The sequence below is a fragment of the Schistocerca piceifrons genome, chromosome 5 (assembly GCF_021461385.2).
Source record: "Schistocerca piceifrons isolate TAMUIC-IGC-003096 chromosome 5, iqSchPice1.1, whole genome shotgun sequence".
NCBI classification, from domain to species: Eukaryota; Metazoa; Arthropoda; class Insecta; order Orthoptera; family Acrididae; genus Schistocerca; species Schistocerca piceifrons.
The window spans coordinates 254642192-254663208 of record NC_060142.1 but is presented as its reverse complement, the minus strand read 5'-3'; the positions used below and the strand labels follow the sequence as shown (position 1 = coordinate 254663208).

Here is a 21017-nt window from a genome sequence, read left to right as displayed (position 1 = left end):
TTCGTGGGTTTCCAGACGGAATCGCCCTGTAAACGTTATAGTTGTATCTTATTGTCAATTAGTCCCTTTATCTGTCGTGAAGTAAATAATGAAGCAATTCGTCATCCTTCGGAATAACTGCCAACCACTCAGAGACGCATTTTATCACATATTTAAATGTGTGAGATGTGTATGTCTCAACTTTACTGTCATAGATGCGTATTGCAAAGTACAAAGTGTATGCGTAGCTGTAATATCTACCACATTGTGTCACATGTTGATACTGGTATTTGAAGGAAAAACTTAAATTATTGTTAACTTACACGATCATTATTACAATGTTAAGAAACAGTTATAATAGTAACGATAAGTTAAAAGTAATTTAGTCTCACAGCCGAAAGACAGTTGAACCCTTTCGTTTTAACCCCACATAAAATTTCATTCTTGCCTTCGTGGGTCATTACCCACAAGTTTCGATAAACTGTCACACGTGATGGTTCAAACATAGTTAGAGAAAAGTGGGACTTCGACAGGGGTTCATACTCTGACGCAGGAAATTGTCAAGCAACCTACCAGAATATGATACACAAATTTAAGGATTGATTTTTATTTCATATGATAATGTCTGGAATATTGTGAACAAGTGTAGCTTTAGAAATTCCGTTCAGTGATAAAATTGGACGAAGTTACCACATAAATTCACGGTAGTTGGAAAGTTCCTGGAAAGAGACAGGATCTACTGTTGAATTCTGGGTAACAGCTGAGAGCTGAGTCGTTCTGGTGCGGCGATCAGAAATTGACGCCCCGCTCCTTCCAGGCCTCGGCATACTTCTTGGTGTACTCGCCCGCGGGGTCGTACTTGGCCTTCAGCTTGGTCCACTCTGCAGGGTGCCTCTCTGTGATGTGCTTCAGGATCTTGACAGCTCTCTCCAGCTGGCTAGGCGTGCAGTCGCTGCATCCCGTCGACACCAGTTTTGGCACTCTGCCTGTAGCAATGTGACAGAAAATGGTGTGAAACAGTCTCACTGTAAACAACACAAAGAACTTGTAAGATGGCAAGATATTCACACCTTACATTCAATATTCTTGTACATTTATATTTATATTAAAACACAGTTTACAATGCACAAACGGATTATAAACCATTTCACTGGCAGATACTGGCTACCACCAAGTACTAACGATTTCCGTAGTAACGCATGACTAGAGCTTACTGAAGGCTGAACACAGACAAAGAAGGCGAAGTGAAGCATGCGTTCTTCTGAAGCCGCTGTCAGGTAAAGTGGGCTGGAAAGAGAGTGGTCATGATCTGCAGGGGCGGACATTTACTGCCGTGAGAGGGAGTACAGCATTGCGGTGGCGGTGTACAGTGCTCAAGGTAGCAGAAGGCCGTAGTGCCGTCGGAACGGGGCAAAAAGTATTTCAGGACAGTTGTACCTGGAGAAAAAGTATCGGTGGCGGAAAAGGCAAAGGGACATGCTTTTAGTGCGAAGAAATGCGAAAGATCAGAAATGATGGTCATTAGCTGACCTCTGTGGAATCTTCTCATTGAAAGCACTCATGTTCCGCTGAAAAGCAGAGAAATGCTTTTGTTTGGCAGAGTTTTAAGAATGTAGGAGGGGAAATGGAAGCTTCCACACAAAATTCAGAAAGAAGCACGAGCTTCAGCTGATTGGCTGCAGGTTCATGGCCTGTGTAGTGGAACATAGTACTTTTGTACAGGCTACTGGTATTCGTCACTCGAGTGCAACATTCGACGCCGTGGGGAAATGGAAGCTTCCACACAAACTTCAGAAAGAAGCACGAACTTCAGATGATTGGCTGCAGGTTCATGGCCTGTGTAGTGGAACATAGTGCTTTTGTACAGGCTACTGGTATTTGTCACTTGAGTGCAACGTTCGACGCCGTGGGTGCAGGAAGGACCTGACTGAGATGTGAACAAGGACTTCCCTCTAGTGACAAAGAGCACATCCCTGCTGGGATTTCCCTCTGGGGATCGATCATGAGATTCTGCTGGCGAGAACCACAGTGGAGAATCTGGCTGTTAGATTCTGAGAAGTCTTCATTTCAACACAAGAAGCACGTGTAGTCGATTCGCTGTAACAGAGTTCTCATTCTGTTTACTAGATTTATGATTCTTTAGCTGTCTGTGGAGTCTGACATAAAGTAAATTGCTTCTTTATGACTCGAATTTCTGTTCCTGGGTAGTGAACAAACAGAAATATTGGCTCGTCTTCTGACTTATACTGAGATAATTTCAGCATTACGAGACTGCGGCTAGCATATTGCATCCACTGTTTAGGCAAAAAATTGCATGTACAAAATTTACGCCTTCTGCACAGCAGATGATGGCACAGTGAGCAGATGAGCGGTGCAGCACAACTGCCCTCCATACAACAACGTACGAGTGATATGCGCACTCTGGTCCGAAAAATAGAACAACACCATAAATGAGAAGAATTCCGTTTGGTTCCCTTCTGAACGTTTTCTGAAAGAGCCAGTGAGGGTATAATTTTTCTGTTTCCCGCTACAAACCACTGCCAGCGAGCTTTGTGTTCCTGTTGATACATCGTGGATACAGGACAGCGTATGGTAAAATACTGCCAAACAGCCGCTTATTTTCAGATGTTATTGTATTTAGGAAGGCGGTTTCCCAGTCTCATTAATGCCATCTTCAGGTCCTTATGTACCACATTTATACACGATCAGACATATCGATACACGCGTAACCAGAGCCGTGGATACTTCGATTCGGCGATTTTTTTTTTACAACTGTGCACACACTCATCCCGAGAAATGTGAGCTCAGTGTTTGTCAAGTTCCACAAGAAATTAATGGAACGCAGGTATTCATGGCTGCAGTTATTCCAGTGTCAGTCTATCTGATTCTGTATACATTAATTGCACAGGGGCCTGAAGAAGGTGCTAATGAATTGCCTACACTATTTTTGTAAATAAAATAAAATCTTAAAATATACGGCAGTTTGGCAACTTTCGTTGGGTAAGAATTCTTTGGTAAATAAAGTTTGTGTCCGTCCGTCTAATAACGGAGGTCGAAATCTAAAGAAACTCAAACACATGTTCTACCATTCTCTAATTACATGTGGAGTAGATTGCGATGTTGTGTACTTCATATTTATAAAATGGTTCAAATGGCTCTGAGCACTATGGGACTCAACTGCTTTGGTCATCAGTCCCCTAGAACTTTAATTAAACCTAACTAACCTAAGGACATCACACACATCCATGCCCGAGGCAGGATTCGAACCTGCGACCGTAGCAGCAGCGCGGCTCCTGACTGGAGCGCCTAGAACCGCACGACCTCATATTTATACAATTTACAGCTTACGATAACCATGTTGTGCTTCATACTAGTAGTATCCCGACAGGAATAATTGGTTTAATTTGCTTGACTGAAACGATGAAAATCTACTACTCGCTCTTACGTTTTATGGAAGTCCCTAGGTGAAGACTGTCAATGGAAGGGTCGTTTTAATCATTTGTAGGGGTGAGAATTCCACGGTAGAGATAACATTACGCAGCCGCTGATATACAAGTCATATGTTACAAACACCATGTGGGTTTACAAGTCATGTTATTCGACACAGTGTAAAAGGAAAGAGACGAATTTCCCTGCATAGTGAATACGCTGCTGACCGTTAAAATTGCAACACCATGAAGGCAGCATGCAAAATCCGTCAGCGAGTCATCATACACTTCTACATACGAGAGATTGGCATTTCAGCGCAACTGCTTGGAGTGGATAAGACTAAGGTCAGCTGAATTCTGGACCTAACGGCAGATTACGCAACAGGTTTCTCACACAGAAATCGTAACTGAAGGTTGTCTGTTTCTGAGAATATCATGTTATGCCGCCTGTAAGACAATTCTGCTTGTCGAAATTCTCTAGTGGGGGGGGGGGGGGGGGGACTCATCATGGGGACCACCACTACCGTTTCCTCTGGCGCAGCAGCAGATAGAGGCAGGACTGTAATTATATCGTTATTCCAGACTGGTGCCGCATCTGCGTGCAGTAGCACCATGCATGTGTCCATGTTTCAAGACGTGGAAGAAGAAGGACGTTAGCAGAAGGCATACTTCAACTGGTTTGATGCCACGGGATACCTTTGGTATACAACATGCTTACCTCTGGTTTCTGTAGCTTGTTACCTGAACGACAGTAATTACATTTTTTGCTTGTTCAGGCTGGAGGAGATGTATTTTCTTCGACGTCTCCATGAATTAATCTTCCAGTACAATAAAGCAAATCAGCTGTTTACCCGAGTTGTTCTGACGTATCCAGACTGTTACCGTCGACAGCATTTTATCCAGATATCTGATTTACTGACCACATCTGGCGAACAACTGGCGGGATACTGGCACGAAATCGTTCGCCAGCCACTAAGAATGATGAACTATGATGCAGAGTTAAAGCCGCATGGAATGACGTACCCACAGCCGACAAAGCTCACTTCGAGTCGAGTCGATGCCTATCTGTGTGAGAGCCATTCATGCAGCCAAACGTGGCAGTGATAGTAGTTTTCGTACCGTGTACACTCCATATCTCCTACAAATTTAATCATGTTTTCTTCCGACTATGCATACGCACAATTTGTAACATTTCATTTACTGTCCTTTCTGATATTCCAGTTTTTGTGGCCAACTTTTTTTTTTTTTTTTTTTTTTGTAATGACAGGGAAAAGTAACGCCGGCTTCATCAGCATCTAGTGACGAAAATCTTTTATCTCAAATTCGCTGAGAAATTTAATATCTAGCTAATTTTGTCGTACAGACGTGTAATCTGCTGACACATGGGGGCGTTGAATGAATGGCCGGGAAATGATGCTAGAGGCTGCCCATCGACAGTGGCAACAAGTCTCTTACACTGTCTAGGGAGTGCGTATGAGCGGAAAGAAGAAGCCTAATTGTTGTTCTGATACGGGTTAGACTTCCATTAGTCTATTTCAAATAAATGTAATAGTAGTTTTAAATCATTAACAGTATACACACAGGGTTAATATTCTCCAGTGTTACATCCACATAAAATGAACACTACGATTATTAGTGTATTATAAAGTGTTGGTGTTTGAATCGCGTATTATTATGATTATTTTAATTACTCTGTTTGACTCTTTAAAATTCGTAGAAACAGTAGTTACTAACAGAGTCCTTGTACTTCATATCATGTCAAATGTTACTGTGGATCTGTTGAATATGTAGTGCCCGTGGACAATTGTATTTCGGAATCAATAATATTCTTTGATAGGTCCCAATGGCGTTTATTTGTATTTCAAACGTCCACATTATGCCGACTGCACCACAATAAAACACGGAAGAGATTCAGTGTATATGCAAATAAACAATATTGTACGAAAAAGTACAGGGTAAACAGTTGGACCATAAAAAAGTGAGGAAATACTTAGTACTGAATAACAGGTAATGCTAAAATTATTTACATCGGCAGTGGGCTTTTAAAGTAGACGTAGGGGATTGATGTCGGGCGTAACGTCATCGTTTAAGAATATTTGGCAGTAAAGGAAACATTTGTACTCTAATGTTAAATGAAACCTTCACTTTGGCAAAAATATCTTGAAACGGCGATACGAAGAAGGCTGTTGGAAAAAAAACTGGATTCAGAGAGAGAAGCAGAGGAGGTTCTCTTTTGCGTAGAAGCGATCATGGTGCGAAAAGGTAAAGACAAAGCCAAAAAGAGATGGACATGAGGTGGAAATTGGAGAGGTATCAGGTTGACAGGAAGCTAAACCATACATCGTTGGGGATTAGATGGGGGTGGGGGTCGAACAAAAAATATTTTCTAGGGACGTAGAAAATAACCTGATTATGCAAAATGCATAATTGTTTAGATTAAAGCAAAGCGCGAACCTTAAGCTTTATGAAACGTTACCTTGACAGGCAAGAATATTTCTGAGCAGGACATGAAATTTCCAATATGATAGATCTCTGAAATGCTACGAAAGGGTGTAAGTTTGATTTGAGAAGGATAAAGTCACACGACGTCTTGACATCACGGGATTTTTTTATGTTACACTGTTTGTTGCTCTTAGTGGAACACGATGCTACCTTATTAGATTAAACACCCGACAGGGAATAAGAAACGAAGTCTCTTGAAGTTATGCCTTGAAATCTCCGCCGGCCGCGGTGGCCGTGCGGTTCTAAGCGCTCCAGTCCGGAGCCGCGCTGCTGCTACGGTCGCAGGTTCGAATCCTGCCTCTGGCATGGATGTGTGTGATGTCCTTAGGTTAGTTAGGTTTCAGTAGTTCTGAGTTCTAGGGGACTGATGACCTCAGAAGTTAAGTCCCATATTGCTCAGAGCCATTTGCTACACCATGTTCTACGAGTGTATTATCTAATCGAACATCTGTAGCTACCACGAAAACGGGAATCGAACTTTGACGATGGTGAAAAGTGGAACAAAGAAGCGAAAGACGCACAGTAAGCTGCCGCACTTACTTTTGATCTCCTTGCCCTCTGTAGTGCACTTTCCGTCGTCTGCATCGAGGACGCACTGGATGTAGGATTTCAGGAGGCGGTCGTTGTTGAGTATCTCGTCCACATTCAGGTTGTCCAGCTTGTCTTCAGCTTTCACCGAAACGGCAACGACGACCACGAGGCAGCAGTAGAAGATCAGGTTTCTCGCCATGGCAACCGTGTTTCTCCGCTCAGACTGTGGGATGCGGTCGCAGGTAAGTTCCTCTTATACCGCCGCTCTGACGTATGACTACCCATGACAGGATACCAGAGTCACGAGGTGGGGCGCCTTCTGGAAGACCTAGCGCTCACAGCTGCGATAACGAGAAACCTGCGTGGGTTTTCTCAACTCCCGTGACCTTGAGTAGCCATGTCTCAATGTATTACCCCACCAGCATCCCGCAGTATGGGAGCCAGCGGAATAATACACGTATGTATTGAGCAATACACTTCGCTTGTTGCGGTTTTCTTACATATGCTGCACTCTTTGCCACCCAGAATTAACCGAAAAAATTTATTTGTAGTAGCTATAACTTAATCATGCACTGCAAATTTTAATCTCCGAGGGAGGCGGTGAGGTATCTCATTTCACGTCCCATGTGAAGAGATAAATAAATATTTCCTGTTAACAACAAAAAGATATACATGGAATAACATTCTAGGGAAGTATACGTATTAATAAGACGAATTATTGAATATGTATTTAAACTCCAGTTTCCGCAATACTGAACGTTTTCGGGCTGTACATCCTAGAGCAAATAGCTCGAAACCAGTACGTATTCTCGACTCAGTATCTCACCGTAGAGACAAATACACACGTGAGTTCGAGGAACTGACTTAGCTGGCAGGAGTGACTAACAATTTCGTTTTTTTTTTTTTTTTTTAGTATACAGCAACACAAATTGTGTATGTTACTATCGTGTAATAACGCAATCTTAGAAGAAAGATTAAGGAAAGGCAAAGTTACGTTTCTAGCATTTGTAGACTTAGAGAAAGCTTTTGACAATGTTGACTGGAATACTCTCTTTCAAATTCTGAAGGTGGCAGGGGTAAAATACAGGGAGCGAAAGGCTATTTACAATTTGTACAGAAACCAGATGGCAGTTATAAGAGTCGAGGGACATGAAAGGAAAGCAGTGGTTGGGAAGGGAGTGAGACAGGGTTGTAGCCTCTCCCCTATGCTATTCAATCTGTGTATTGAGCAAGCAGTGAGGGAAAGGAAAGAAAAGTTCGGAGTAGGTATTAAAATCCATGGAGAAGAAATAAAAACTTTGTGGTTCGCCGATGACGCTGTAATTCTGTCAGAGACAGAAAAGGACTTGGAAGAGCAGTTGAACGGAATGGACAGGGCCTTGAAAGGAGGGTATAAGGTGAACATCAACATTAGCAAAACGAGGATAATGGAATGTAGTCGAATTAAGTCAGGCGATGCTGCTGGAATTAGATTAGGAAATGAGACACTTAAAGTAGTAAAGAAGTTTTGCTATTTGGGGAGCAAAATAACTGATGATGGTCGAAGTAGAGAGGATATAAGATGTAGACTGGCAATAGCAAGGAAAGCGTTTCTGAAGAAGAGAAATTTGTTAACATCGAGTATAGATTTAAGTGTCAGGAAGTCGCTTATGAAAGTATTTGTATGGAGTGAAGCCATGTATGGAAGTGAAACATGGACGATAAATAGTTTAGACAAGAAGAGAACAGAAACTTTCGAAATGTGGTGCTACAGAAGAATGCTGAAGATTAGATGGGTAGATCACATGACTAATGAGGAGGTATTCAATAGAATTGGGGAGAAGAGGAGTTTGTGGCACAAATTGACTAGAAGAAAAAAAATGGTTCAAATGGTTCTGAGCACTATGGGACAGTCCTCTAGAACTACTTAAACCTAACTAACCTAAGGACATCACACACATCCATGCCCGAGGCAGGATTGGAACCAGCGACCGTAGCGGTCACCCGGTTCCAGACTAAATCGCCTAGAACCGCACGGTCACACCTCCCTGCGACTAGAAAAAGGGATCGGTTGGTAGGCCATGTTCTGAGGCATCAAGGGATCACCAATTTAGTACTGGAGGGCAGCGTGGAGGGTAAAAATCGTAGAGGGAGACCAAGAGATGAATGCACTAAGTAGATTCAGAAGGATGTAGGCTGCAGTAGGTACTGGGAGATGAAGAGGCTTGCACAGGATAGAGTAGCATGGAGAGCTGCATCAAACCAGTCTCAGGACTGAAGACCACAACAACAATAACAACAACAAGAACATTAAAAGTAAAGTATTTATTTTACGCCTTGTAAAAGTGAAATATTAATCACCAAGTAATGTCGTAATTCGTCTTATTTTCTTAACGTAGAAGGGAAAGGCGTAAAAGGCTATAGCGTCTACTTCGATGAAACTTGTCTGATAGTTGGAACTTGTTCTGAAATTTATTAGATATCTCTACCGGTTTTTTGAATGTTTTTAGACTCCATCGTTTTCAGCTATGTAAATTTGTCACTGGGGAAGCACTGCTTGTTATTTACAATACTGTTACGAAACAAAATCGCTGTTTGGAGATGTGCGACAAACACATTTAGCAAAGCGTTCATTTCATAGTGAAATATCCGCCCAAAATATGCTCGCAATAAAGCGAGATGGAATAAAATTACAAAACCGCCCAAGTTGCACAGAGGTTTGTATTTATTAAATGGCGATTAGTTTCTGATCTTTGTGGTCCACTACGAAACCACCCGGATAAGTTCTACCATAACATCATAACATGCGTACGCTGCCTTCTGGCTTGAATGAGTTGCTGAATGCAAGATTCTATTCGTGTACAACTGTCTGGTGCTACAAACGACCGAAGTGGTAACCATTTAAATAAAAACGAACTTTTGCGCGCAGTATGCTAGGAATATATAAAGTGAGATCTGTTATAGTAATTGTCGTATTTTATCATAAAGGGTTCAAGCTGCATTTTTCTCCAATGTCACACAGATGAAGTTTTCTGCAAGCATCATTTATTTCGTGTATTTGTCGTGGCAACTAAAAATCATTTTCTCCCTATTTATTTTGAGTACATGAAATATCCCAAAGTTTAGATACGGTAATAGACGGCACTTGCCTGTCTGTCCCACCGTCGGATGTTCGAGTCCTCCCTCGGCCATGGGTGTGTGTGTTTTCCTTAGCGTAAGATAGTTTAAGTTAGATTAAATAGTGTGTAAGCTTAGGGACTATGACCTCAACGGTTTGGTGCCATAGGATCTTATCACAAATTTAGATGCGCTACATTGAGTGAGTGCGTCGCACTATGGAATGAAGACGGCAGGCATTCTGCGACACTGAAACATTCTGTTGATTTTTGGTCTTTATATAACTTAATTTTTTATTTTATTGCTCCTTAATGCATATTCTCTCTACTTACATGATAAGCCGTGTTTCTAAACTTTTCCCAATCAGTTGTTAGGAAGGTACATTTCAGCTTAGTAACTGAAATAATGATGTTATTACTATAGCAGTATTAATACACTCCTGGAAATTGAAATAAGAACACCGTGAATTCATTGTCCCAGGAAGGGGAAACTTTATTGACACATTCCTGGGGTCAGATACATCACATGATCACACTGACAGAACCACAGCCACATAGACACAGGCAACAGAGCATGCACAATGTCGGCACTAGTACAGTGTATATCCACCTTTCACAGCAATGCAGGCTGCTATTCTCCCATGGAGACGACCGTAGAGATGCTGGATGTAGTCCTGTGGAACGGCTTGCCATGCCATTTCCACCTGGCGCCTCAGTTGGACCAGCGTTCGTGCTGGACGTGCAGACCGCGTGAGACGATGCTTCATCCAGTCCCAAACATCCTCAATGGGGGACAGATCCGGAGATCTTGCTGGCCAGGGTAGTTGACTTACACCTTCTAGAGCACGTTGGGTGGCACGGGATACATGCGGACGTGCATTGTCCTGTTGGAACAGCAAGTTCCCTTGCCGGTCTAGGAATGGTAGAACGATGGGTTCGATGACGGTTTGAATGTACCGTGCACTATTCAGTGTCCCCTCGACGATCACCAGTGGTGTACGGCCAGTGTAGGAGATCGCTCCCCACACCATGATGCCGGGTGTTGGCCCTGTGTGCCTCGGTCGTATGCAGTCCTGATTGTGGCGCTCACCTGCACGGCGCCAAACACGCATACGACCATCATTGGCACCAAGGCAGAAGCGACTCTCATCGCTGAAGACGACACGTCTCCATTCGTCCCTCCATTCACGCCTGCCGCGACACCACTGGAGGCGGGCTGCACGATGTTGGGGAGTGAGCGGAAGACGGCCTAACGGTGTGCGGGACCGTAGCCCACCTTCATGGAGACGGTTGCGAATGGTCCTCGCCGATAAACCAGGAGCAACAGTGTCCCTAATTTGCTGGGAAGTGGCGGTGCGGTCCCCTACGGCACTGTGTAGGATCCTACGGTCTTGGCGTGCATCCGTGCGTCGCTGCGGTCCGGTGCCAGGTCGACGGGCACGTGCACCTTCCGCCGACCACTGGCGACAACATCGATGTACTGTGGAGACCTCACGCCCCACGTGTTGGGCAATTCGGCGGTACGTCCACCCGGCCTCCCGCATGCCCACTATACGCCCTCGCTCAAAGTCCGTCAACTGCACATACGGTTCACGTCCACGCTGTCGCCGCATGCTACCAGTGTTAAAGACTGCGATGGAGCTCCGTATGCCACGGCAAACTGGCTGACACTGACGGCGGCGGTGCACAAATGCTGCGCAGTTAGCGCCATTCGACGGCCAACACCGCGGTTCCTGGTGTGTCCGCTGTGCCGTGCGTGTGATCATTGCTTGTACAGCCCTCTCGCAGTGTCCGGAGCAAGTATGGTGGGTCTGACACACCGGTGTCAATGTGTTCTTTTTTCCATTTCCAAGAGTGTAATTAAGTAATGGTATATATACCATCACGTATTCTCGATTCAGTATCTCACCGTAGAGACAAATACAGACGTGAGTGTGAGGAACTGTCTTAGCTGGCAATATATGTATTAATGAAATTTCAGGAATACTTTTGTCGAGGTAAGTGATTAACATTACAAGATCACAGTTGAATTAAGTGAAAGATAAACCAAAGCAAATCCGATATGCCGGTACATTAATAAACGGTGTGACCACCAGAATGTAGACTGCTAGCATCTAAACGTGCATGCATTGTGTTGTACAGGTGCCGCAAGTCGATTTGTGCGGTGGAGTTTCATGCCTATGGCAGTTGCTCTGTCAATACAGGGGCGGTTAATACTGTGAGTGGGTGAAGCTGGAGTACTTGTACGATGTTGACACAATATGTGATCGATCGGAGAAGATCTGATGATCCAACAGGCCATTTCAACATGTCGACACTCGGTAGAGCAAGTTGGGTTACAACCTTATCCTGTTGGAAAACACCCTGTGGGCTGCCGTTGACGAATGGCACCACAGTTGGCCGAATGACCAGACTGAGGTACAAATATGTAGTCAGCAGCGGATAAGAAAGAGAGCTAACCTGCTGTCATACGAAATGGCACACCAGACCGTAACTCCAGTTGTGTAACACAGCGACGATTGGTTTCGGCCCTCAACTGACTTTCCCGAAAACCAATTCACAGTCATCACTGGCACCAAGTCGGAACCAGCTTTCACCAGAAGAACAACAGACCTCTATCCTGCTTTTCAATGAGCTCGCGCTTGACATCACTGACGTTGCACATGGCGGTGCTTTGAGGCCAGTGGAAAGCACACTACAGAGCATCTGGCTTGGAGCTATCCTAAAGGTAACAGTTTATTGCGTCTCAGTGGTGCCAGCCGCTGCTGACTTTGCAGCAGCAGATGCAGTATGATGCACCAGACCCATACAACGAACACGATGGTCTTACCTCTCCACAGGGCCATGTGGCCGTCCGGAGTCCGGTTTCTTGCGACCATACATCGTCGCAACCGCCGCCGCCAGCAGTCATGTACAGTGGCCACATTCATGCCAAGTCTTTCTACGGTGTCGCAGAAGGAATATTCAGCTTTTCATAGCCCTATAAAAAAGGAGTGGTTCAATGTCAGTGAGGTCTTGATAATTTCATATTTTTTCTTTGATGGAATTCTTGACTAACATCAAATCACCAAACCCAATCTCTAAGGTAACTACCTCCCATGACCGTTACAGCGCGAACTTAAAGCAAACGTCATTTGCCTCCTCATAGTGGCTACTAGCGCCACCCTTATGCGACTGGTGCGAAATTTGAGTAGACGTCATCTTCTAGATAAAGCAAAACACCTACAAACTTTCGTTTCTGTCTTACAACCATGTTTGTATTGCGATATATATACTGGCAGAAAAGGAGTAGTACACCTGGAATGACAACGTCGATTCTGATCCGATGATGGCATATGCCATCTGGGAAATAGTTGATGTACTGATAATGGTCAACGTCTTCAGCGACCAGATAGCGTAGTGGTATAGCTACCAGAGCCCCACATCTGTCTACTGTTTAATAGGGAATGTTCGCAGCCACGAGGCTCAATCTGGTGGAGACTTGTGAAGCAAGCAGGTAACCATGTCGTGGAGATGCTCTCGTGCTTAACCAAATGACCGAGTTTAATAGGGGTCAAATTGTGGCCTTCCGAGTGGTGGAGCGGTGCTTTCAGAGAATTACCACACAAAAAAGGACGTGCTGCGTCAATTGTGCCACGATGCTGGTGTCAGCTGTCGTATGACCATTCTCACACATGTAGACGAAATTCTAGAGATCCACAGAGCACAGACGTCCGCCGGGATCGTCGTATCGTAAGGGCAGCAGTGACACACCGTACAGCTACCACGGCAGAGATAACAGGCCTCGTGATTGCAGACGTGTCAGTACGAGTTGTTGCGAATTGATTATTAGCAGACTAATGGCATCTACACCTCTAGCATCTAGAACGAAAGGTTACTGACATTTCATCGATTGTCACATCCGTTCCTGCAGTATAATAATTTTGGCATTTGTCTATAAAGAGTGCCCACACATTTGTAACAGCTGCAAGTCTGTCTTCAGCCTTCCTAGCATCTCTTGTAGTAGCACAGTCGAAACGCAAACAAGACACTGTGAATAAAAATCTAGTGGCTCGAAACACATCATGACCAGTTCCATCATTAGAGAAAAGTCCTACAAGATTTTTGTGATAAAATTTCAGTACTCCAGATAAATAAAGCAGACCTAGAAATGCTCTCAGTTTTATTATATCTAGCGGCTTTATGAATGCTGGTTGAGGAGCTCTGTATTTGTTTGACGTTTGTATTAGTGAGTATTAGTTGTAACAAACCTTCAGTGATGAACAATTCTCAAGCAGATAATACGTCAGTTAAATGAAGCGTTATTGCTCCACGTCTAGCGCCTCGAAAGCGACTAACTATCTTTTGACCAATTGTAGCACTGCTTTTTTCCAAAAAAGTATTTGTCAGCTTAAGGCCCAATACATGCCTCTTTACCTGATTCTTCACAACTACTTTCTGGTGTAGAGGTGGAATCATGATCACTTAGTATAAATTCATCCTCATCTTCTGTGTTCTCATCAGACTGCAAAAACGCAGAATCATTGACTATTCCTACCAACTAGTCATCTGTTAATGACTTCGATGCTGCCAATCTGAAAAATTATGTATACGTATTCACATAACCCTAAAAAATGACGTTATCATTGAAATTTTGCTCTTTTTGAAGTACACTAAGACTTCACTCACGCAACACTCACTGAGATAATGAAAAACAACTTTCGTTAATGCTCTGGTTGGGTATTCTGAGACCTCTTTTTCTTTACCTCACAGAATATTACTGGAAACACCACATCCAACACACTGCGTTAAACGGTATCACTTCACTGAGGCCTACCAGGAACACAGGCGACATCTGTTGTTCCATTCACATAGTATGTATTATTTTTATGTCACCTGGGATTCTCCGGGACCCCACTAGAGCAGTTAAGGGTTAATCTACAATAATCGTTAACACTGAAGATTTAGTAACAACATAATAATCGAAGCGTGTTCCACAGACCTTCTCACAAGATATTTAGTATTGGAGGCGTCTACGATGGACGCTCAATGCATCTTACCTTCCTTTACGTACTAATATGGAGGAATTCCTTTGAATCCTCTTGTATTACTTGACACTAATCCTTTTCCATGAGTCTTGTCATATTGTTGTTTTAGTTGTGCTTTCCGCATCAGATTCTATTGGCAGCTCATACAATTGATCAGTGGTATTATGCATTAAGTTCTGGAGTGTTCTGAAAACTAACATTGTTCTTTACCAAGTGGAAGTGTCTATACGTAACATGTGTCGTCGTAATCTGTGTGAATAATCGTTTCATCACATAGTAAGCGCTAGATATGAATCTAATGATATAACAATGAGTATCGCTTATCATTTAAAGGTGGAAGTACAGAGGAATTTTTTTCCGTGGAGACAACGTCAACCACTTCCTCTCACAAGGTAGTAAATCAGTTTCTCTCTTAAAAAGAACGCTGCAGTGAGGGCTGTAACGTTTTTACAACCGTCTGCTGGAGGTACACACACAAAAAAGTGAAAGATAACAGCGTTCTAAGCTGGGCGACGAACTTCCGTTAATGCCTTTGTTCTTGACCTACCTTGTGGCCAGCTGTGTCGAGTTAAAAAAATAAATAAATAAAATGCTTCACTCTCGCCTCGCTGTCTCTCAAAAACTTATTGTGATGTCGTAGTTTCTTACCCTGAGTGGACAATACATCTTAAGACAAGAATACACTTGAATATACACAGCTCATTCAATCAATGACTTTATGTGTGAAATACGATGTAGGCCTTTACTCTTGTGAGTACATAGAGTTTCCAGTAAAACCACATTGACGTTTCCACTCTCGTAATGTGCGACTGCCTTTGCTAGTCACAGTGCTATTTCATGGGAATTGTTTCGAATATCTGGTGACCTTATTTCAACAAATTCACGCTGATTTTGCTGCTTTGCATCATTGGGTTGCCAATCTGAAGCTGACAGTTGCGGTTGTCTGCTTCGAAAATTGGGAGGAGAATTATTATGACTAGTACTCTTGAGGAGGAATTGCCCGGCCCTGATTTTCATTGCCATGACTATTAGATGGCACATAACATTGATTGTTGTAGCTATCTGGTGGATGGTTACCACCACTGTCAAAACTATACAGATATGCGTTATTTCAATACATGTTCTGGGGTGCATTGTTTTCCTGGAAACTGTCACTGTTATAATAATTGTTTCCACTATTACCCTTGTTTGTAACAATTTTCTTACCATTAAAGTGTCCATTCTGGGAATTTCCATTGCGTCTGTTCCTTTGTAAATTACCACAGTTGCCATTGAATTGTTGATAGGGTACAGTGCTTTAATCATAATGTGTTTGCTGGTGGTTTTGTTGGTCGTAATTGTTGCAGTTGTTATGACTACTGTTAAGACACTGCATAGGCTGACTGTTCTGCGGAAACTGTGGGTTCTTTGCAAAGTGTTGGTATGCATGGTTTCCGCAATTATAATGGTCATTTGAGTGGCCATTATTACCGTACTGGTTTACGGAAGCTTGCATTTGCCTATTATTTCTACTTTAGTTATTTTTAGAGCCCTGCCTATTGAGGTGATTGTCATCATCGTGATCTTCTACTTCTTGCAAAAGACCTGTGGACTCGTCAATATCGCCTTTGCATCTACTGGCTACAATGGCGTGTTTTACGTAAGTGAGCAGTTTTGTTATGCAAATACCGACAAGTTTTGCTGGACTGCGCGGATTGTGTAAATACTGGTTTCTACACACCATGCCCTCAAATTGCAATGTTGGGGTGGGAAATACCGATCTTTCGAACGGTTTCGGGTTTAATATGCTGGTTTTCACGCGGGCCTGCTTTGTGGGATACCAGTATGCCATCAAATAGACCTGCTGAAATTCTGCCAGTGATCGGCATTGTTGCGCTATTGAACGCATTCTAGAAGCCGCCTCTTTTTGCATATAAGAGCACATGAATTCAAGCTTGTTTGTAATCGGCCATTCAGGGAGTTAAGAATAATGGAATTGATCAAGCCAGACCCTTGCGTGTATTTCTTTACTAGCGTTAGGAAATGTTTTAAATTTTCGTACCTGAAAGAAATGTTTGTAATCGATTATATCATCCCGTCTAGGTTCAAAATTGAAGGGATAGAATCTCATCGATTATTGTGGTTGTTGCCTATTGTACTATTCAGGTTGATGGACAGCAAATGTGTCCTGAATGAGGCTGTCCTCTAATATTGTCGCCTATACGAACGACTGGTATCTGACCGCTGATGCAAACCGATTCCTGCGTAATTTCACAATCTGTTCGCGTGTCTATAGAAGCTGGTATTTTTTCAGCGTCAAGAATTTCTCGTTCTAAAGAATTTAACCAATCTTCTTCTTTCGCATTGATGAGCTCTTGCCCTTCCTGTACACATTTAATTTTTAAATTCTCTTCCGTTTGGGAGAAGTGTAAAGGGGCAGTGACGATAGAGCTTGCGTCTACATTGTTGGACAAGTCGTTAGATCGTCAATTTTCTGAGAAATTGTGCCTAACTGCTCTACAATACAATGAACTGTTTCTTCTACACAGTCTGTTTTTGTGCTAATTTCTGTAATTTTATAGGCATTTTGATCGCAGTGCTGTTTGGGAGCCGTGACCACAAAGTGCTGGGTATTGCTGCTTTGACGGCAGTTAACACATCCTGCTTGTGCTTTAGGAAACCTGTCTCAATCCTTGAGATTCGCTCTGTTTGTAGAGTTTGCACAGTCTCAACGGTGTTAATTCTAGTTACTAAGGTCTGCACTTTAGGAAACAATTGTTCATGCAGTATTTTGGTTCGTTAATTCGGCATTATTTTATTTTCTACCGCTACGGTCGCAGGTTCGAATCCTGCCTCGGGCATGGATGTGTGTGATGTCCTTCGGCTAGTTAGGTTTAAGTAGTTCTATGTTCTAGGGACTGATGACCACAGATGTTAAGTCCCATAGTGCTCAGAGCCATTTGAACCACTTTTTTTTTTATTTTCTGTTCGCGACGTATTAATAGCGGAATTTGAGTTTGCAAGTCTGTTTGCGACGTATTAATCTGCGCAGTTGGAGTTTGCAAGTGTTTTTGCGAAGTATTGTATTAATATGCGCAGTTTGAGCTTGCAGTCTTTCTATCATTGTTTGTGTCCTGTATAGACTCAGTAAACTTAGTGTGTGTCTCTTGTTTGAATTTTGTAAGCATGATTTGTTGGGACTCTCGGGTACCTTTTTGAAACTTCTTAAATATGGCTTCTAATAGTGCTTGCAATGAGTCATTCGTAGGAAACTGAACACTGCTGTTATGTGAAGTCGTCTGAGGTGCTCAGAATGACTTAAAGAACCTGTAATTACTATCTCTGAAAAGATTTGTCGTGATTTGTCACTGTGCTCTGGTACTTCATTATTTGCTAATTCGGCAGTGCTTTCTGCATTGTTGCTGAGGTCATCTGGTACATAGTTTGAACCTTGTAGTGAGGTGGTAGTAACTTATGTCGCCTTATCTGTGCAAACATTTTTGCTTCAGTCTCAGAAGTTGAGAATGTTCTGGAGAGATAATCTAGTCATTAGTGGTGTCTGTATTCGGAAGTTCCTCTGAGGTCCTTAGCGACTAGCAGAACTCGTGTTGTGAGCCATCGTTAGTAATAATCAGAAAAGTATGACAAAAATAATGTTTCGTAAACAAATATATCTATTTCCAAAATCACTTACACAATAGAGATAATGAGTTCTGCTAACACTAGATAAAATGCCTGCCACTTACAATCGGTAATGTCACACGGAAAGAAATGATTTTCGTAATTCTTAGACCGCGACAATGAGTTGTGAAATATGTTACACGCATAATTAACATGGACGGTCTATAACACAATTATTGCTGAAAAACAAAGTACATATATAATTAGTAACAAGGCAGCGCAGCTGTAACGACTGTGTGTAATGTTGATCTGACTACGTCTTTATAATTTCCAATAGTGTTGTGTAGTAATAGACGTCGCCATATGTAACGTATGTGCAACCAAATCCGCAGCACCAGCGGCTAAAGCAACGTATATGCAACAAAATATGTAACAGCTACAGCCAATATTCCCTATGTTCGTCTGTGAAACTGGACTCAATAAGCAACCTGTGCTCTCAGTAACCGGAATCTAAACTGCATAACACTGTGTGTTGCGGCGGTGCGGTTCTTTCCGTCCCTTTATGACGTACCTGCACCTACCTGTGAACATTGTCTCAGCATATCATCAGTAGGAAAGCCGAGTGAAACCTACTGTACTTCGACGTGAACCAGACTGCAATTAAAGTCACTGATCTACGTTTCGGGAGAAGCACGAAATGAAAGGTTGGAAATTTTGCCCTCAATTAATATATTCTGAAACTTCGGTGAACAAGTATCACTGCCAAGCTCGTGCTAGTCTTAACAGAGTCACTCACAATCCCTTTCACTCATGGTGTTGCATTTCCCGAAAACGTAATAGCTACAAAAATACTGATTGTTTTTGATTGAGAATGCTCGCCAAATATTAAGTTTGTTGGTACCAAATGCAGTCACAGTTATTAGCCACCGATCTGCTCAATACGCCACGCGGAATATACGTCTTATCTCGTCACAAAATTCATTTAAAAATTTCGAAAGTTCCACACACACATCGGAATAATTATACCGTGACTTTCCAACACTTTTGATGTGTGAAACACTGCTAGATCCGGCAACTTATCGTTTCCATCGGAACCACAACTATACACGTCTGAACTGTTTCATGGCTAGGCTCCGACTCTTCTCTAGAATACTTTAAGTCTTCTCTACCAGCAGAGCAGGGCGCGCGAAGAATATTGCTTTACCATAGGTCAGTTTACTCAACAGCCAATAGCAAAACAACATTCTCCCGCGTCACTCCGCGCTTTTCATCAATAACCAATCGCAAACTCGTAAACCTAACGACTGCACTTTTTACCCACGTAGTTATCTAATATGCTGAAGCTTTGCTTATGCATAAAGTTATTTACTATTGTTATTTATACCTGAATTAACTTTCTTTTCACCATAAACTTACTTTACCAATCTATTCTACAAAAATTCTCTTTGTTCATATCCATACTTCTTCCAAAGTTCCCACACTAAATCCTACTACATAACTCGTTAAACAATTATCTTCATATTAACCTTAAACCACACTCACGCATCATTCATACTAATAAAACACATTTATAACATTTTACATACAGAAAAAGACATAATAACACTTTATGAAAATACCTGAACAGTTTATAAAAAACATTCAATTACTTTAGTGCCCTCTAGTGGGCACAATATAAACTAAAATCACAGTCCCCCTATCCAATATTGTCCTCTATCGGCTGATACATAAACTACGTGCGCGTCCAGTCTCGCGTCACCATCTGTCACTCTCCAGCTCTGACACTCATCTCCCACTTAACCGCCTCCAAGGCAGGATCGGTATACGGCGCTACGCCTCACTGACACCTTTACTTGGAGAAACTGCATTTTTGATGACACAGCGGCTTGCATTGTCAGTATCCTTTCACTGAGACAGCACTATTTAATAGTGGCTCTTGAAGGCAGATATCAGCATTGTTGGCACAGTGGCTTGTATTGCCGGTGTCTTTGCACTGAGATAGCACTGTGTGATTGTATCTTTCCAAGACAAAGCTGAGCATTTGTCGCTGATTGCCACTCAAGAACAGGTATTTACTGCAGACCCCTTCATTATGACAGACCTCCTTGGTTGCTGCCATCATTGGAAGTGACGTCATATAAAGGCACATTTGCATGCCCTGCGTGAGTTTCCTCGGAAACGCGAAATCTTAATTAAATAACTAATCTGTGACAAATAAATAAAGCCTATGGCACAAAACTGCAGCGCAGTGTCGCTGATAAAACAAAAACACAATTACGATACTCTTATGTTTGATTAAGAAGGAGAGGACTTGGATAAGTGGTGCGGGAAGCACGTATATTTCATTGACTGGCACACCGCCATATTTGATGTTATATAAGAACACTGCGAATTGCAATCTTACTAGGCACTCGATTCTGTAAAGAATTTATATTTATGAAAGTAAGTAGAATTATTTAACTGTAGGCTTATTGGTTGAATATATCTGATTTAACTAACTGTGTAAACTTTTTATGTTTAGTAGACAGTCACCTCTGTACGACGTATTGACATGGCTGGCAAAATTACTCTAATATTGAGATTTAGATTTGAGTCCGCACCTACCGCAGCAGTCTTTGGAAACGATTTAAATACGAAGTCCGATTATTTGAGTCTTATTTCACGATCAACTACGAATTGCATTTACGAAAAAGCCATTGTCAAGCGTCTGATACCAAATAATTAAACGTCCACGTTCCAGATAAGCAAATATTAATTACAACCAATCACTATCATACAGATAGAATAATTAATATTTTATTTTATTTTATTTTTTTTATTTTATATTGGCGACTGGGTGTCGGACTTGTTATTTT

The 21017-nt window shown here is 42.4% G+C and overlaps 1 protein-coding gene across 1 annotated transcript; it reads right to left on the bottom strand.

Annotated features, from left to right (window-relative positions):
• Positions 1-570: 570 nt before the first annotated feature.
• LOC124798101 (ejaculatory bulb-specific protein 3-like) lies at positions 571-6657 on the bottom strand. The gene is made up of 2 exons (XM_047261351.1): positions 6450-6657; positions 571-965 (listed from the first exon to the last, which is right to left on the bottom strand). Exons 1-2 carry the CDS (start codon positions 6637-6639, stop codon positions 769-771), a joined length of 387 nt encoding a protein of 128 aa, XP_047117307.1. The 5' UTR covers positions 6640-6657; the 3' UTR covers positions 571-768.
• Between the last annotated feature and the right edge of the window lie 14360 nt (positions 6658-21017).

Excerpts from the sequence above, each read along its gene's own strand:
- LOC124798101 (XM_047261351.1), bottom strand. The coding sequence starts at position 6,639 with ATGGCGAGAAACCTGATCTTCTACTGCTGCCTCGTGGTCGTCGTTGCC. Across the intron at positions 966-6,449 it reads AGAGGGCAAGGAGATCAAAA|GCAGAGTGCCAAAACTGGTG; the intron begins GTAAGTGCGGCA and ends ACATTGCTACAG.